The 19,476-nt window shown below is 42.2% G+C and overlaps 1 protein-coding gene across 1 annotated transcript in view; it reads left to right on the top strand.

The window, feature by feature from the left end:
* Window positions 1-518: 518 nt before the first annotated feature.
* Window positions 519-19,476, top strand: part of NECAB3 (N-terminal EF-hand calcium binding protein 3) — an 81,439-nt gene continuing 62,481 nt past the window's right edge. The window contains exon 1 of the mRNA XM_035122948.2: window positions 519-789. Coding sequence (XP_034978839.1) covers window positions 673-789 — 117 coding nt within the window. The 5' untranslated portion in view covers window positions 519-672. The remainder of the gene's footprint in view (window positions 790-19,476) is intronic.

Raw genomic sequence — 19,476 nt, 5'->3', positions numbered from 1 at the left:
GATCAGACCCAGTAGAAGACAGCTTCCTATGTACCGTAACTAACTGCTTGGCCACTTGTTATTCTAACAGCCTCCTAGGCCTTCCTTCTGACATCCTTCCTAAATGCTCAAAGCTGTCAATGCACCCCCCTGCTTTCTTCTTCTTCCCTCCCCAGTTCTTTCAGCAGTTCTTTTCTGACTCCTTTCCTGCACATCAATCAATCAATCATCAATCAATCAATCAATCAATCCTCTTCAGACTGACTGGTGTGACCCAGCGCACTGCCAGGAATCAAGGATCTGCACTCTCTCCTGCTTACAGAAGTGCAGCCTGCAATCCTCGAAGTCAATCCTCCTCTCTGAAGAGAAATCTCTTGCTGACTTTGCCGCTCTGAGGTGATGACGAGAGCCTAATAACAAATCCTGCCACTCAAAGGCCCTGACCAATCGGTGCAGCCAAAGGGAGGGCATTTAGACAGATACACCTACACTGAATGTTGCCGAGAGGCTGGCAAGAGCATCTCTCAGTGCACAGTAGTTGCTGCTTCCAACAACTGCAGAGCAGGCTTGTTCTCTGACAGTCACTGAAACCAGGGCATTCAGCGTGCCAAGCAATCCGGGAAGGCTAGGGTAACTGAGGGACCAGCCTCCCAGCATCTGTGAAAGAAGAACGCAGCAATCTTCAGCGAGAAGATGATGGCATGTACAGAGATGCTGACAATGTGCTTGCTCTCTGCCAAGCACGCGTACAGCCCTGAAGTCAAAGACAGCCTGCAGAACTATGGCAAGGGACTAGCAATCTTCCACGATGTAAGTAGCTGCATGGCACATGTTTTCCCTATGTTGTAAATGGAGAGTGGTTTGAAGAGAAGTACTATGAATGTTTGATTTACCCGCTGCTTCACCTCCCATTTCAAGCTTTCTGGATTTCGTAATTTCCTGCTTCCACCTCCCCTTGGTATGCTCAGAGGTCTGGTTTGAAAAACTTGCCAAGTTCCAAGGAGCAAGGCAAATACAAAGCCCTCGAGTGTTTGTGCTGAAAGTCTTCATGCTACACTTTTGCAGAGAAATGTGTATGTGTGTGTCTTGGAGAGCCAGGGATGTAGTAGAGAGAGAAAAAAATCATGGTATGATTTCAGAATCAGATTAGAAAGAGTTGGACTCTTGTCCCACCTCTTCAAAGTGATCTCCGGCAAATTGTGGTGGATCAGTAAGTTACCCAACTCTACCAAGGGAATAAGAGTGCACTGCATGCAGACCAGTACTTGCAGTAATATTTCTGCTCCATTCACTTTTCAGCCCTCTCCCCATCCTCAATCTAATTTGTATGTATTTCTTCCTGCTGGAATTGTGAGCTTAGTTTTCAAGCTTGCCAAAGTTGAAATTTCACCTGTGCACCCTTGTTCTCGTCAATAAATTATATGGAAGATGTAAAAAGGGAAGGATCTTATACAGGTCATAAAGTAACCTGGTGCAGTTTATACTACAGAAATTAGCAGTTGAAAATTAACAAAATGTCCAAGTGAATGGACATTTAAAACATTGACTAAAGGGTCCACTGGCAAAATAGGAAGAAACTGCAGAATGGCAAGGAAGGAGTGTGAGATTTCTGCCTAGAGAAATTGTGGAATAGTTTCCAGAGCACCATTAGTCCGTTGCAGCAAAATGAAGGGAGAGTCTTGCGGCATGTTAAAGACTAACAATGTTTATTTTGGCATAAGGTTTTGTGGACTAGAGTCCACTTCAACATAAAAGTAGTTCCTCAATGAAGGACAAGTTATTTCATGGAAAATGGAGCCCTGATCTCCCTGTGCTCACACTGTGCTCAGTAGCATTTTGTGTGTGGGGTAGGGAGGGTATCGTTGGTCTGGGGATACTCTAAATGGAACAAATAATATCTTACCTGATCAATGTGCAAAGTATGAAGGAGAGTTAATGCAATGCAACTTCAAGTCTGTGAAAAGCAAGGTGTATTTTCAAGTTTGCTCATTCCTGGAAGTTGCTGTCAAAAGACAGCTCATGCTGCCTCAGGAGTTCCCATCTCAGCTGCTACACTTTCACAGCAAATTGATCGCCTGCAGAAGCAGCTGGTGGTAGGGTTGCCTCCAACTCAGTCCTACTCAGAGTAGACCAATTGAAATTAATTGGCCTAAATTAATCATGGCCATTAATTTAAATGAGTTTGATTTGCGTGGGATGCAATCCAAGGAATGCATCAAGGTTTAACTGGGGTTAAGCATCCAAAAAGAGGAAATGCACAAACCGGGGCTGAATAGGCTTCCTCGCGAGAAAAGGGAAAACTTGGCAGCTATGGCTGGGGAGGGGGGGTGGACAAAAGATTTCAGTGATTTTGATTATATTTGTATATACCAATCTATATGTATGGATGCAAATTTAGAAAGGATTGCTATAATTTAAATGGAATTGCAATGCATTTCACCATAGTGGGGAAGACTGTGACTGTGTGCCTGCTCAGTATAGCTCTAACAAAGGCCTCTTCCTCTGGGTTGCTGTGATCTTTTTTAAAAAAAACTTTATATGCTTTTGTTGTATTGTTTCATCTTGTTTTTACTGTTACACACCACTTTGATAAATTTTTGTGATATGGCGGTACATAAATATTTTTATAAATAAAATGCAATGAAAATTGTACCATGCTTTGAAAATGTTCAATGCACTATGCTTGTTTGATACCATTGATATTATTAGTTTATTTATAGCATTTGCATACCACCTTTCAGTAAAAAAACACACACACAAAACACCCACCACCCGAAGTAATTTATAATCAAAGTTACATAGCTAAAATTTAGAAGAAACATAAGCCCAAGCAACTGAAAACTACTGATAAGTAATAGCAAGACAATTCTGAAAGCATGCACTTCAAAAACAGGGGCCTATGAGATACCAAAATGCATGAGTTTGGAAGCCTGGATCAGTGGTTCCCAATTAGCAAAGTACCATGGACCCCCTGTTTTTCAAAAAACGAAGCAATGGTCCCCTTGCTTTTGAAAAGAAAACACCAAGATATCTCTATGTCAGTTTTTGTTATGTTGATGGTGCCACAAACAGACCCCCTGGGTTCTGCGGACCACCAATTGGGAACCACTGGCCTAGATTATATTAATATACACACTTAGGGGTGGGTTGGTTTGTTTTTATGTGGGGGGCAGGAAGCTGAAGTCTCCATCACCTAGACTTGGAAAAAACATTTTCCCAAAGAAAAGAAAGGGATTTTATTTGTTTGATACACTTTCTCTTTAACAATGTAGCCTGGCCATTGTGTTTTTCCATACTGCAAGGTAGTTCTGACTGCCTTATCTGAAACTAAGTGTCCTTCTGAAATGCAATCCAAAATAGATTATTTTTTTATCAAATCATCAGCAATAACAGATAGGGAGGGCCTTGGGCATGTTGTATCTGCGGGAAATTATGACTGGGAAACGTTCACTACTAGCTTGCGAGTTTCAAGAGAACAACAAAATGAGACAGAAACGGTGGGCTTAAAATGAATTATAAAGTGCCTCTGTTTCCCTGCAGTTATATTTAAAACAGTGACTGCCGGATGGGGAATATTTGAAAACATTTGCTTTCCAAATTTATCACTGATTTGCAGGGATTACCCAGCCACGATTGCACACACTGCCTGTCTCATAAGCTTAAGGACTGGAGACGGTTCTAGATGATGACTGGACGGCTGCGGTTTTCTGCATGCTTCTCTTGAGAGGACATCCCATTGAATGCAAAGGGATTTCCTTTCAAGCCAATGTGCACAAGGTTTCATAAGAACTGAATGATGCAGACAGCTCAGAGCATCTATTAACACTTCCTCCACTCGTGGGCACAGAGAAGAAGGCTTCGGATTTAAAGAAGTTTAAGCATTCAAAACAGTCTTTTGTGTTTGATTCTCTATTCCTACAATACAATACAGACCCTAGCTGAAAGCCCTGTAGCTTCCTGTGCAAAAGCAAAGCTCATAAAAATTTAAGGAGTCGCATATTTCAGCCTACTTGTGTCAGTGCTGTAATGAAACACAAATCTTATTCTACAATAGATTGCCTTTTGGAGGTTCCGGTTTCCGCCGGCAGGAATGGCGGACCTGTTTTCCATCCCTCTGACCTTCGTAAGGAATTTGGCGGTTGCTAGGGGAGTAAATGGCAACCCCCTACCCTCTCCGGGGGTTACGGAGAGGGGCCGCTGGCCCGCGATGCCCCCAGACCCACTCCGACTGTTTATGGAGTGGGGGGAGCTTGGGCTGAAAAGCACTTACGAGGGCCAGGACTCCCGGACGCTAATCTGCATGGCAGGGATTTCCATGGTTAAAGAAGATAATTAGGCTTAAATCTATGGACATACTTCAGAAGGAGGGGAAGAAGCGCTGTTTACTGCTGAGAAATTTATGCTGCTGAGGGAGAGGAGTCAAAGGCTGTATTTCATCTGGAAGAAGGATTGATGGGGACGGAGCGATAAGGGAAGTGAGTTTTTTTTTTTCTTTTCCTTCATATGAGTTACTTCGTACCTTCCCAGACGCGATGTCCTGGCTTGTTTGGAGTGAAAGAGAAGCAAAAGACTGTGTGAGTTGAACTTTATAAACTGTTGTTACTGAGCATATTTTTTAAAGATGTGGAGTTGCCGATGAGAAAAGCCCCCCCCCTAGTCGGACGGAAGGAGTCCTGGACGCGTTCGGAGGATTTATGAGCTGTGACGCACTTTGAATTGGAGCAGCGACCTGAAGCTAAGTTCAGCTATAGGGCAAGGAGATCCATTAATTTACCAAGAGTTTATGGTTTGATGTTTGGGTCTTCTGCCTGGAAAAGCTGTAAATTTTATAAAGATCGTTAATCTACATGGCTATGAGAGAAAACGAAAGTGATTTGAGCTTTTTAAGATGGCGCTGCTTCGACGCAACAGGGAGCTCCAGACTAAGAAGATTTATGGGGAGGCTGGACTGATTAACCCACACAGGAGAAAGAACATCTGTGAAACCTTGTTTGATATTTATCTCAGCAGCTGGGAAACAATCGGTTGAAAGTGGAAAACATCTATGTGACTGTAAGGGGAAGATCTGGATTATTATGAACTTGGAGAGACGATTTGAACTTTAGAAAAAAGACGGCAGTGGACGGTTGCGAGGAATCCCCAATTTCTTGAAGCATGGGAACCCCAAAAAAATTCTCTAGATGATTTGGCATAACATTCGGTTTGATTGATATATATATGTGTATAATTTGAAATAATGAATGTGATATAATTGGTTTTAATTGGAAAATTAATAAAAAAATATATTTTTTAAAAAAATAGATTGCCTTTTGGAAATGCCTAGAGCTCATTATTATTACATGTCTACTCAGAAGTAAGTCCAAGTTCAGTGTGGCTTACTCCCAGGTAAGAGGGTATAGGATTTGCAGCCTTAAATATAGCTAAATTAACAAATCAAGTGCCAATTGCTGCAAAGATGCTATCATAAGCATGTTGCCATGTAAACAATTGTTTGCCCCAGGGAAAATCGCTTTTTTTCATAGAAGCTGGATTGGTGTACTCACTCAGTGTAAGCAAAAAGAGAGGATGAAATCATCCAGTAATTAACCATTTTACTTATGACAATGGCCATAAATCTTAGGAGTGTCTGTTGGAAATGACAACTCAAAGAATAATAATTCAAAGTAGGTCCAGAATTAGCCCTGAAATATGGTGCATTAAAATGTGGAGAAACATAGTTCTAAGTGGGTGTTTTGAATTAAAAGAATGGGTAACAATTTATTATTTTTAATTGTTATTGTTTATTAATTTATATGCTACTTGATTCTGTCTTATTGGGGGTTTTCTTTTTAAAGGGAGGTTCCTAAATAGTTTTATTTTCATAGTTCTGCAAACCTTCTGCTTCCCCATAGCCTATGGACACCTCCCTCTTATTTCCCAGTGACTCTGTTTCAGCTGCAATTCCGCGGGCAATCATTAGCAGAGTTTCCTAGTAGAGCGAGTGATGCCTTCTCATGACATTAGGTGAAAGCGATGAAAGCTAAACCATTTTGTGATAACTTCACTGTGATAAAAAGTAACACGGGGACAAGACTCCAACAAGCCTTCAGCAGTATGGCCATACAGTTGCAACTTTCCCCCAATCACCTTAAGATACCAGATACCATTTTTTAACAGCTGAGCGGTGGAAGCCTTGCTTTGTTGCGCCATTTTCTTTATTGGTATGACATTGTGTGTCAGTGCTATTGTGGGGATGGGTGGTAAATGTCACCATATGTGGATTCCCCCCCCCCCGGAACAATGCAATGAACCTCTTTTACTGCGGCATCTCCTTCTATGCAACTTTTAAAGGAGCAGGTGCGCCAGCTGGGAAGTCAAGAGGGGATGACCATGCTTTGAGTTTAAAAACACTAGTCCCTGGGATTGGTACCCTACAAAAGGGTAGCCGTGCCTCCTACTTTGCACCATGCAGTGTTATTTTTATCTGCTGAGAAGAATAATCTGCACCCAGGGTAAGGTGGCTGTTTGCACTTCAGCAAAAAAAGATGAACTGCATCACCAAAAAGAAGAGAAAATGACATTTGCAGATGCTAAAGTATATGCATAGATGTGAATTACCATAATTTACTTAAAAAGGACAATACATCTCACAGTAGTGGGGAAAACTGACAGGGTGACCTGTGTGTCTCTATTGCCCTGGTGGTAACTGTTGATGGGCAACCTCCAAGCTCCTCCTTAGAGTCCTTCATCTTTTAACTACACTTGGACCAAACAGCTCTTCAAATAGAAAACAGTCTTCTGTAAATATAGGACAGCTGCCCACCCCCCATATGGTTGCTGAAGGGATAGAGGCCACTGGATTATTCTGGGTGAGGTGTGTAGGAGGAGGACCTTGGTTTGGTGGAATGGCCAGTCCGGATTGCAGTGCATACTGCAGAGCTTTAGCATTCCCAACGTGGGTGAGACATGGGGTGGGAGAAGGGAAGATTTGACAGGAAGAGTAAATACTCAGAGCCATTAGATTGCACCACAGCTCATCAGCTTGGTTCAGACATAGTTAATGAAGCTTGTACAATGAAAGCACTCTACTTTGTAGCAATTAATCAGTCTACAGAATTATCTTGCTAATTAGTGCCAAACATCTTGGATTTTGGCTAACGTCCCTGCCATAATGCAAATTATATTTGCTATTTTAGAAGTTAAGACATTCTAGGAAAGGAAAGCAATCATTTTGGACTAAGTGTGTGAGAGAGTACATATGTATGGGTATATGACACATTTGCACACATGTGCACATATGTTTGGCAAGGCAGAGATTAAGATGTTGATGTGTAAAGAGCACTGTAAGTGTGACAGAAATGAGAAGCCATGTTTATTGTATAGTTCCTTTGCAAGGCTCAACAAATATGCCCAACAATGCATGGAAATGATGCTGCTTCTTTTGAAGTTTAGATGCTAACATATTTACATATACCCTGGTCTATTCAAATGATGCAAATTATTGCTGCATTGCAGGGGGATGGACTAGATGGCTTTCGCGGTACCTTTATAGAATTCATGATTCTGTAAATTTATGAAATTTATGAAATTGTTGTTAGAACACTGTATAGCCAGGAGACTAAGACATGTGTCTATCTGTGTGTGATTTTTTTTTTTGTACCATTACCTGTCATTTGATTGAAAAGCAGGGTCTAAAATTCCAAGAAGAAACAAACAAAAGAGAGATCACAGCTTATTATTGTGTGTAAGCACAAAACAGGTAATGTGCGGAATTGATGCAAGTGATTGAAACTGAAACACTGGAAAACCAGGGACAATAAGATTGCAGTAGTCAATCAGGGCATTTACCAGAGTTTTATCTGAGGGGACAAAGAGGAAGCCTGTATTTTTGTAATGGAGAGTAATACAGTATGATTTAATAATGGACAAAGGGGGAAGGGTACAAAGGAGGGGAGGAAAGTCAAAGAGAAAGCCATGGCTTTCTGTGTGATCAATAGTATTGATGGTGTTGTTGACAATAGATAAAAAGAAAGGAATGTGATCTTAAGACATCTAGATGGTTGTAGAGCATGAGGAAAATCTTGTCCAAAGCAGCAAATAGGTGAGAAAATTGAGAATTTGCAGTACCTTGCTCTTCTTAACAGAACTTGACACTAGTTCACTCTTTTATCTAGGACACCATCTAAAATTAATCTATAGCTTTGGTAATATAAAGACTACCAAGTTTCTCCTTATATCCTCCCACTGCCTCACAATGCATCTGTGTGTTCCTCTTAGTCCTGGAGACAGATCTGAGTAACTGCTACATTTTATTTTGGGGGAAAAAACACCAAAGAAATGTGGGCAACAGCCTTTATTGTTTCTTTGCTCCAGAAATCCTAGGTGCAAAGTTAAATACTTTTTGCACCTAGCAGGGTCTTATCTAAATCTGTCTGACACATCAAATGCTCTATCTTAAGTCAGTTACAAACTCTAGACTTTCAGGTGTCAATGTCATGCCTGTCTCATCCCACCTGCATTTCTGATTGAAAAGAAAAATCCCGGTAATAATTTTATTGTGGGGTCCAAGGGGTAAATTGAAAGGAGCTGCTAATAAAATGTTAGAACAGTAGATATGGCTCAACAGGGTGCAGATGACAGCTTGGTCCATCATCTGCTTAGCTCTTTTTATCACTTACTGAGCTAAGAAAAGTTGCCAGCTCATAATCCCGAGGAGCCTGTTTCTTTAAGAACTGCGTAAAAGAGAGACAATCTCACCAGGTATGGATTCTTTTATCATTGCACTTCTCCATGGGGTTGTGGGGCAGCACACTGCAAATTTCTCTCTTCTAAGCCAGTGTTTCTCAACCTTTTTTGGGCCACGGCACACTTGTTCCGTGAAAAAAATCACGAGGCACACCACCATTAAAAAAGTTAAAAAATTTAACTCTGTGCCGCCCTATATAATTATGACTGTAAGAAACACTTGCCAAATATTGCTTTCCGGCGGGTCAGTGTTGGTTATTGGCGGCCGCCAGGCTCGTTTGCAATGAGCTTTGGGAAAGAGTAGGAGAAATATTGCTTTCCGGCGGGTTAGCGTTGTTTATTGGCGGCCGCCAGGCACGTGACCATGCAAATCGCCCTTCTCGTCGCGGCACGTCGCGGCACACCAGCCAGCGTCTCGCGGCACACTAGTGTGCCGCGGAACAGCGGTTGAGAAACGCTGTTCTAAGCAATAGTTAAAGGTGCAAGAGCCCACTCAAGGTCTGCAGCCAACGATCCTAGGGGCAGGTGATGAAATACACCGAGTGACTCACTTTTAAGATAATACACCTTGGACTTTTTCCTTAGCGGTTGCTACCTTCCTGATCCTACTTGACCTTGCCACTTCCATGGCAACTTCCTCTGCACTTTCCCGTAATTGTGGACAAGATGCTCCTTATGCCCAGAAGCATCTGCCTGTCATCCCTTGATGCATCTGTGCTGCTTTGTAGAGAACATTATATATAGCAAACAAAAACAGCCTTATTCCTGGCAGCAGGTGTTACTACTAAGCAGCAGGAAGGTTTAGAAGAGGTAGCAGGGTTGCCAGGGGACAAAGGCAGAGACGTCTGTATTATTTAAACCTGATCTACATTGTGCTTGTAGCTCCACCATTATCAGAGTGTAAAATGCATCCTGATCTTCTTTGTGCCAGTTTTGCAATCTAGGTGGGGCAGAATGGGATGCGAGACTGAATATGGCTCAGAGCCCCTGTTTTGCAGGAGGATCTCCCCCCCAAAAAAGGTGCAATTTCTATCATCAAGGTACAATGTCAGGAAAAATCAGACCTGTCAAAGGTCCTCCCTTCTTTGTAGTTATTAAAGTAGCCTGGTAAATAGTCCACAGAAGCTGCAAAACAAAAAATAAAAATAAAATCACTAGCTTGCTGGAAGCTACTTACCAGAGGAAGGATGGTATGGACATTACTCTTCCTCTAGCAGCCCAATTGATTTCTACTGTGGTAAGAATTTACCTCTATACCACAGGTCCTTGCCCAGGTGAGGGAATAAACTTTTAATAATAATAATAATAATAATAATAATAATAATAATAATAATAATAATAATAGGTGGCATCCAGCAAAATATATATTAAAAAATTAATCAAATATTAAAAGCTTCCCTAAACAGGGCTGCCTTCAGATGTCAGCTAGTTGTTTATTTCCTTGACATTTGATGGGAGGGCGTTCCACAGGGTGGGTGCCACTACCGAGAAGACCCTCTGCCTGGTTCCCTGTAACCTTACTTCTCGCAGGGAAGGAACCGCCAGAAGGCCCTCGGAGCTGGATCTTAGTGTCCAGGCTGAACGATGAAGGTGGAGATGCTCCTTCAGGTATACTGGGCAAAGGCCATTTAGGGCTTTAAAGGTCAGCACCAACACTTTGAATTGTGCTCGGAAACGTACTGGGAGCCAATGTAGGTCTTTAAGGTACAATGTACCTTACATTGTACAAGGTGTAATATAAGCACGAAACCAAGAGAATAGCAAGCACAGTGTCCTGTAGGAGGGATGGAGTGCTCTGCCCATCCTCTCCTAGCCCATTTAGTCACATGCAGTATTCAGAGGCAGTTCCTGGGAGTTACATATGGGCAGAGCTCTCAGGGATTGCTTGCGTGCTTCCCACAAACATCTGGTTGGCTATATGAGAACAGGATGATGGACTAGATGGGCCATTGGCCTTATTTAGCAGGGTCTTAAGCTCTTGTGCATGCAATTCCTTCACACGCACATTGCTGGAAAAGTGAGGAGACCTTGTCGCTGCTTCTCCTCCCTTCTCCAGAGCTGACCCCTGGAAAGTGAGGCTTTGATGGTGGTGTGCTGGGATGATCACCTTCTCATTTTGCCCCAGGCTGCAAAATGGAACAGGTCGCCCCCCACCACCACCTGTTACTGTTTTCACAGCCTCACAAAGCTATGCTCTCCCAAGGATTTGCCCAAACTCTCAACTCAGCCATGAACTTATTGCACAGCCTTATATGCCTCAAACCTTCCGCCCACCCTTTCTGCAATAGGGGGTGGATAATAATGCTGGCCTATCTTGCAGAGGTGTCGAAAGGGTGACAGAGACAATATATGTTGAGCCCTTTGAGCACCTAAGGAAAAACACATTCTGTGAATGCTAAAGGCCATCGTAAATATGTTCTGCTCTTTTTGTTAACAAGAAAGCTGAACGCCTTCTTTTTATGCAACAAAATAGTTTCCAAACAATGCCTTAAAAAACCTGATGCTAAACAAATAAACAACCCCCCCCCCCGGGTTTCCCATGCATATCTAAGATGCTATTGTATTTTGAAATTCTGCCACCTCATTAACCTAGCATGGTGTGAACGAGCCCTTGGGAAAAGTGGGGTGCTTTTGTTAGTACACCCAGCCTCTGCGCCATAGAGGCAAAGAGAACAAATGTGCAGGTGTAAGGCTCTGTCTTTATCGAATTGCTGCTCTGATCATTGCTACATTTTAAGGTCAGCCTTTTTCGATGGCCCCAGTGTTTGCTTTGTAGTTCTAAGAAACCTGCGCTTTTACAAGAAAAATGTGAAAGGTGCCAACAGATGGAATATTTCTGCTGCTGTCTTTGAATGCTTTCAGGGTTTTCTTTTTTTAAGAAAGGTGTTTGGTACGTTTGAGCTAAAAAGACTCAAAATGATAACGCAAAGCAGGAGGTTGCAGCAAAAGGAGCATGGAATGAATGTAAAATTATAACATTTTAGAGTTAGACAGGACCCCGGAGCTCATCTATTCCAACCCCATACAATGCAGGCATCTCCACACATGGTTTCCCCATCCAATTTGAAACCATATTGGACCCTGCTTAGCTTTGCAAATGTGCTGGCAGTTTTATGTGAAGGGTTGCCCTGTAGAAGGTGAGAAAGAAAATGGGGGCAGGTGGAAGGTTCCTGTATAAAGAGCTCTAATGTGCATGATGTGCGATTATGCTATGCAGGTAGAGAAATTGCACAGAATGCAGCATCCTAAAAAATATCAACTTTCCACCCGCAAAAGGACTAGAAAGTTCTGGACAATGCCTAGCTCATCAATAGCTAGTTATTTGATATAAATATATTAATTGATACAGGTCTCATAATTCAGCTTCTCTTAGAGTATTATTTACATTCCTTTGCTTTTTTAAAATCATAGGTAGATGAACATAGTCTTGCCTCTAAGGTTCCAGTGACTCCTCCCAACCTAGAAATGTGGCTTCGGTTTAATCCAATGCCAGTCCTACTCAGAGAAAACCTATTGAAAATAATGAACATGACTAACTTGGGTCCATTAATTTTATTGGGGTCTACACACAGAGTAAAACTTAGTTGGATACCACCCACTGCTTCTCTGGATGTGTTTGACTTTCATTTAGATATCACATTGGCTTGGGAAATGAAAACTTAGCCAGGTAATATAAAAGCTGGCCAGCTTTGCTTAAAACAAGCCTATAGGATATCTTGCTTTGGAAAATATTCCCATTTTTGCTCAGCCAGGAACTCATTAGGGTAATAGCATGTTGTAGGCCAAATTCTTAAAAGGGATTCTCAAATTACTAGATGCTCTGCAGCTTGTGTCCAAGGTAATTTATGACACCTGGAAAATATGCATGCAGAAACTGTAGATCCATAAAGTGTTTTGTAGAAAGAAAAATGAGATCCAGGTGCCTTGTGCCTTTCCCCATGTATTTATGTGCACATTTCTTTATTTTTAGCCGGACCTACTCCCATCAATGTCCTTCCTTCAGAGTTCAAAAATGGCAAAGCGAGGGCCAGGGTCATGAGGATAAATCACAGCAGCATTCCAAAATAATGCTCAATGAAAGTGGGATGGGATGGAGCTGGTGCCCGATTCCACCCCCACCCCCAAATGCACATTCATTGAACTTTTTTTTTTAAAAAAAACACTTTAAAAGGGGCTTTCGATGAGGATTTAAGAAGAAAAACAATTAAATAAAGATGAGCATCTTTGCCATTTTTAAAAGTACGTGAATGGATGATATCCACATACGCAGATTTTATCTTTTATCTTGCAAGCCTCTGCTATGCTGTGTCTCACACTCATAGGCCCTTTTTGTATGGTCTTGTCCCAGGGCACAGCTTAAAGATTTTCTCTTGCTGTTAACTTGGCAAGCTGAGCCTAGGAACAGAGAGTCATGCTGGGTTCTCACTGACTCATCCACCATTATCTGTACCAATAATTCTGTCTTTTGAACAACTGCACTGATGATGAAGGGACCTGAATAGAATCCAGCTCATCATCCCCGAGACACATTGGCTTCTTAGGAAGGGAAATAGCAGGAGGGAGCATGAGATGAGAATATTTGACCCAACTTAGACAGGGAAGCAGCACTTTTCAAATAATTTTTCTTAACCGGTCGGCAAGTGCATTAACACTGTCAGAATGGAAATTCTAGGTCTTAGGGACAAATACAAAAAGTAGGAGGAGGACAAAGGGTTAATGCAGCTGCTTTTCTTCACCTTGTCAGTATATTACTACACTTGTGTGAGGGGGCTATTTTGACCAGAGAAAGGAGGGGTGGATAACCCTTTCCCCTCCTCCTGTTTTTGTGCTTGAAATTGTCCCCATTCCAGAAGCACTGTTTGCTTGGAAATCCTGTAAGGGGGGTGGGTTTGAATCTTGAAAAACAGCTTTTGGGTCAACTTGGAGCAGAAATTACAACCTGAAAAAGAGACAATGCATGTACTTTTGTAAACCAAGAAAATCTTTAATAAAAACAATTTTTTTTAAAAAAAATGGAGCAGAAATCTAGCAGGTAGCGGAAAGATTAAGCACTCCTTGCTACTCCTATGTTCAAAACATAGTTCAGAACTTTCTGTGTGAAATGAATTTGCCTCTTTTATTAGTACTAAGGGGCCATCGAGTTGGATGAGAAAAGGGCAAAAGAATGTCTCTGCCAGATTAGTGGATGCTTCTGGAAATAATTCAAGAAGTCAAATTTCTTCCTGCTTTGTCATATTGTGATAGACGCATTGTGAAAAATTAGAGAAAAGCAATAATTTTCCATTGCACAGCTCACCAAGTTAATTTATTGCCTCTTCCTTATATAGTTTGAAGCCAATGCACTAATATAAAAGGATTTGAATCAGCCAAGCTTTTTTTAATTGAACTGCTTTTTTTCTTAAATATCTAGGCCAAAGTCATAAGTACGTTCCATTAACAGAAAATGTGACTCGGCTTACTCGTGAGTAATGCTGCAACCCGATGCACATGTGCTAGGGTCTTAATCTCCAAGTGAAGCAGGCCTCTTTCCTTCCTCCTCAACCCAAATCTTTGGGGAAGGTCAAAAAGCATATTGCTCCTGTGTGGGCCATCACACAGCTCCAATGCCATAGATGTGAATTTTGCCAATACATACAGTAACACCTCCGCGAATGTCCACCTTGTCTAGCACCCATTCCGACGAACGTTCAGTTCTCCATCATCCCTCCCTGGAAGTCTGTTTGTTCATATTTTTTTTAGTTCTCGTGAAAAGTTGTCAGCATTTTAATATGCGTTTCTCCAAAAAACACAATTTTTGCCTGTGTGCAGCATTGCCTTAATGTACCCATTTTTGCAAGCAATTTCCCCTAATATATTGCACTTTTGTATTTTCACTACTATGTCTTTTTATGCACACTTTTAACATACACATTTTTATGTGCATTATTTGACTGACAAGGTGCAACACAAAATATGCAGAAGGGAAAAAAATTGAAGGATAGTTATGTTTCAGTCAGCATATTATTTTGGGAAGTGCAGAGTAGGTAGGCTCATTTCAAAATGTGAACCTGACTGGATTCCCAGCCCCACCCCCAAAAGCTGGTGATCGAACAGGAGTAGTCCAATGCTTTGACTGGCTGGCCCAGCAAACGAAAAAGTTGATTTTTAGGAAATACATTAAGCAACTTGTTGCTTTTTTTTTAAGCTACTGTAAAACTTTGGCTTTTCTCATCACATGGAAAGCTACTGCAGTATATTGCAACTATATGCAAATATTTAACTGTGTAGCCAGGGGGGCTAACATTGGCTGCTGTAGAGAGGATTGCAGCTGTCATTCAGTTGCCCATTCTTAGGCATGAAGATAGTACTAATTGAGATTGCTATTATTAGCATGCTTTGTTCTAAGGAATCTAGATTAGATGGGATGGCAGGTTATCATTTCACACATCGAAATTTATGCTTGCATTAACTCAAGCCATGACAGCTTCCTTCTTGTTGAACTTTTCTTTTTCTCCTTATGACACCCGGTCTAACACAACTGGAAATTAGTCAGAGGGGAAATGGTAAAAAAATGAGAGGCAAATGAGAAGAGGAACTTTCCCCCAATAGTCTGATACATGCAGTCCTCCAAACACTTGGCACAGAATCAGAAGATGTGTCTTTTCCAAAATTTGACAATGCTACAGTTCGCCATGACTTCTAGTACTCACAGCGATGTGCAATGCATCTCTCATAGATTTATGAGGTTGCAAGTAACTACATTCATCCACTAGGTGCTCATGGTTTGAATGGCACTGGGGAGCTTTGCGACTAAGGCTCAAACATCAAAAAACTGTTTCAGTTAGACACATTGTAAACTTTATTATGGGAAATCACATTGGTGAAAGACAGGTGTCATCTGGTGTCACAGTGTCACATATATACAGTCAAACCTCGGTTCCTGAACGCCTCCGTTTTGGAATGTTTCGGCTCCTGAACGCCAAAAGCCCGGAAGTAACTGCTCCGGTTTTCGAACGATTTTCAGAAGCCAAACATGCTACGTGACTTCCGTTTTGAGTTTCCCTATTGTTTCAGTTTCAGTTTCCGGTTGTCAAATGTTTCGGAAGTCGAATGGTCTTCTGGAACGGATTGCGTTCGACTTCCGAGGTTTGACTGTACAACACTTTTTCTTTACAAATGTACCTGAGTCCTAAATCTGCAATTCATTTAGCTAAGCAGGATGGGAGAAGTGGAAGAGCAGAGTCTTTACTGGGCAAGGCTTCCTGCTTCACAGCCCCTCAACCACCCAACAGTCTGTCCTCGCTTGACAGATGGTGCAAGAATTTACAGCGCAAGTAGGTCAGAGGGCCTTTTACGACAAGTTGCTCAGGCTCTTAGCACAGCAACCTTGACTAGTAGCCTTGCTATTTCAAGGATTGCGAATCAAAAGGAAGAGCAGCTGTCAGGCCAATTCATATTTAATAAGAGGATGCATGCTGCGAATGTAAAGGACAGTTTGTAGGGAAATGCCATCTCTCTGCCATGTACAGCTGTAAGTGCTTCCTTTTTTGTGTATATGTGTTGCTCTTGGACACTTCAGCCTAGCCAGGCAGTGTACAATAGACAGGAGTTTTATATTAGCAAATGAGGGATAATACATCCCACCTGCGGTCTGCACCCTCCCTGTACCTACACAGGGAATATGAAATGCCAACACACTGCAAGATACTATTATTGCCCTGCCAACAGCTGCTCCTGCAGAAAAACAACTGATGAGCAGTAATTGTACACAGGAAGAAAACAAATTCAGTGCATGAAACACTCCTCTCTTTTTTTGCATTCATTATTACATATTCGGCTACCTGAAAAGGAAGTTGAATCACCATTTAGGTAATGAACTTTTGTGCTAGGAGAACATTTGTAAAGATTTATTTAAGAGACTGAAGAGAATTGCACCAAAGTCTGGGTCACTTTTGAGCTTGTGAAAGTTCCAGAGTCAAGGGAAAGCAAATCCTCATAGGATAAGGGCCCTCTTAAAAGCATTCACGGAAGTTGCAGTCCTGTGCACACTTACTAGGAAGGAAGGCTGAGATCCTAACCCTCATTAAAGGTAAAGGTAAAGGGACCCCTGACCATTAGGTCCAGTCGTGACCGACTCTGGGGTTGCGCGCTCATCTCGCATTATTGGCCGAGGGAGCCGGCGTATAGCTTCCAGGTCATGTGGCCAGCATGACAAAGCCGCTTCTGGCAAACCAGAGCAGCACATGGAAACGCCGTTTACCTTCCCTTACCTATTTATCTACTTGCATTTTGACGTGCTTTCGGAAAAAAAGGTAAAGGGCCCCTGACAGTTAAGGCCAGTCACGAACGACTCTGGGGTTGAGGCGCTCATCTCGCTTTACTGGCTGAGGGAGCTGGCATTTGTCTGCAGACAGTTTTACTGGGTCATGTGGCCAGCATGACTAAGCCGCTTCTGGCAAAACCGGAGCAGCACACGGAAACGCCGTTTACCTACATGCCAGAGCAGTACCTATTTATCTACTTGACTTGATGTGCTTTTGAACTGCTAGGTGGGCAGGAGCTGGGACCGAGCAATGGGAGCTCACCCCGTCATGGGGTTTCGAACCGTCAACCTTCCGATCAGCAAGCTCTAGGCTCAGTGGTTTAGACCACAGCGCCACCCACAGTAAGCCCTATTAAATAGGACTTCAGAGTGAATTATTAAGATTGCACTGTTAAGTTCCATCAAACTCAGTAGGGGCTTATTTCTGGGTAAGCATCCATCCAATTGCACTGCAAAGGCATACTATCCACCTTATGTAACAAATTGTTTTCAGCTGGCCAACAAATAACTCTGGGAATTCTAGTTTGGTAAAAAGCTGAGAATTCATATTTAGAGATTCCTCTCCCTCCAACCTCTACAACTGAACTAACATTCACAGGCTTTCATTAGATGAAATTAACATCATAGTTAAAGACCAGTTTTTAAGTCTGTAGTGAAGATATGCTTTGCAGAAGATATTCTGTGAATACTTTAAATATATATATAAATTCAATGATTATAATGAGAAAATGCAAGACCCCCGCCCCCACCCCTCTGGGGACAGAAGTTTATAACTACCAGAATAGAGCAAAAAAGAGGACATATTTGTAGGTGGGCTGGAGCGGGGGAGAGAAAACTAGTCATAATTGTGTGTGTGTGCAGTAAAAGACAAAAGGTGTATTGAAATATTTAATAATGGTAATTAAAAATGAAAATGGCATACCCTCCAACATTTTGTGAGGAAAATTTGGGGCACCCCCCCATCCTGCATCTCAGTCGTTCACCCCCTCCCTGCTGCTGACCCCTTCCTCACCTGCCTGCTCGCCCCCTCTTCTCTCCCCTCTTCCTTTGCTGTCTTTGGCCTTCTGCTCATGAGATGTTGCTTCTCTAGACGACGTGAGGCTGAGCGGCCATGAAAAGGCCACACCAGGCCTGGCGGCCACTGGACACAATCCAAAGCCTAGCACAGCCCCTGGAAGGCCGCTTCAGGCCTTGCAGCTGCTGGAGACAACACAAGGTCTAGTCTAGTGCATCCCCCTGCCGGCTGCCCAAAGTACAGACGGATGAAGGTGAGGAAGCGGTGACAGGGCCTGCTGGATCCTGAGCCATTCTTACTGCCATTGTGTGGAATCATTGGACCTGATTCAGGCATGATAGCTGTGCCAGTGATTCAGCCCAGATTGGGCCCAGTCACTTTGCCTCCCTTAGTGGCTCCACCACTTCACCAAGTCCTGGTGGCAGTGGGAGGAGGTTAGGATTGTGTCCTAATAGTGCACTCTCATGCATAGCTACTCAGAAGTAACTTCTGTTGATTTCAGAGGGGTTTACTCTCAAGAAGTAGGCATAGGATTGCAGCCTAAATGAGTGAATGGCAGTTATAGTGACTCCCAAGGTGGTTTTGTTTTGTTTGTTTGTTTGCTTGTTTTAAACCCATTTCCTATTAGAACAGCTCAAGTCTTAAAACAAATCTAGAAACCAACAGGGGGAAAGTTCTAACCAAACAGCACTAACAGCAGAGCAGTTGAAGCGCAATGTCGGAGAAAGCTATACGACGATGAAAGAGCAAAAATAATTTGCTGAATCTAATGATGGCGCTGTGGAAATTGTAGAATTGTATCGTCCACTAATTTATTTAAAAGATTTGTAACCTGTCTTTCAGTATTTCTATTCCTAGGCTGGCTCACATTTTATCACAACTGCAAATAGTTGAAACTAATTTAAAACAAATTAAAACTGCAAAAGCAATAAAAAAGAAGGGTAGCAGCAGAATAAAAGCAATTTCAACAGTCCTGAATTTTTTAAAAAAAGGTATTTACTTTGTGCCCAAAAGGGAACTGAGCTGGCGGCAAGCAAGCTTCCTTGGGAGAGAGGGGGCAGGTATTTCTGAGGTGGGTGCTGCATAACCTTATTTCTTCTTGAGTAAGATGAGTAAGACTGTCTTCTGTGAACACGGTCTTAACAGGTAGGCAGCCGTGTTGGTCTGGTATAGTCGAAACAAAATAAAAAAATTCCTTCCAGTAGCACCTTAGAGACCAACTAAGTTTGTCATTGGTATGAGCTTTCGTGTGCATCCACACTTCTTCAGATACACTGAAACAGAAGTATCTGAAGAAGTGTGCATGCACACGAAATTTCATATCAATGACAAACTTAGTTGGTCTCTAAGGTGCTACTGGAAGGAAATATTTATTTTGTTACAGTCTTAACAGTGAGTCCATAAGTGACTGTGGAGGCCAATTCTGGATCCACGCGCCCTTCCAGAGTGGGGACAT

This window comes from Zootoca vivipara, chromosome 7 (assembly GCF_963506605.1).
Source record: "Zootoca vivipara chromosome 7, rZooViv1.1, whole genome shotgun sequence".
Classification (NCBI taxonomy): Eukaryota; Metazoa; Chordata; class Lepidosauria; order Squamata; family Lacertidae; genus Zootoca; species Zootoca vivipara.
The sequence above is the reverse complement of the archived record's forward strand: the minus strand, read 5'-3'. Positions and strand labels throughout refer to the sequence as shown.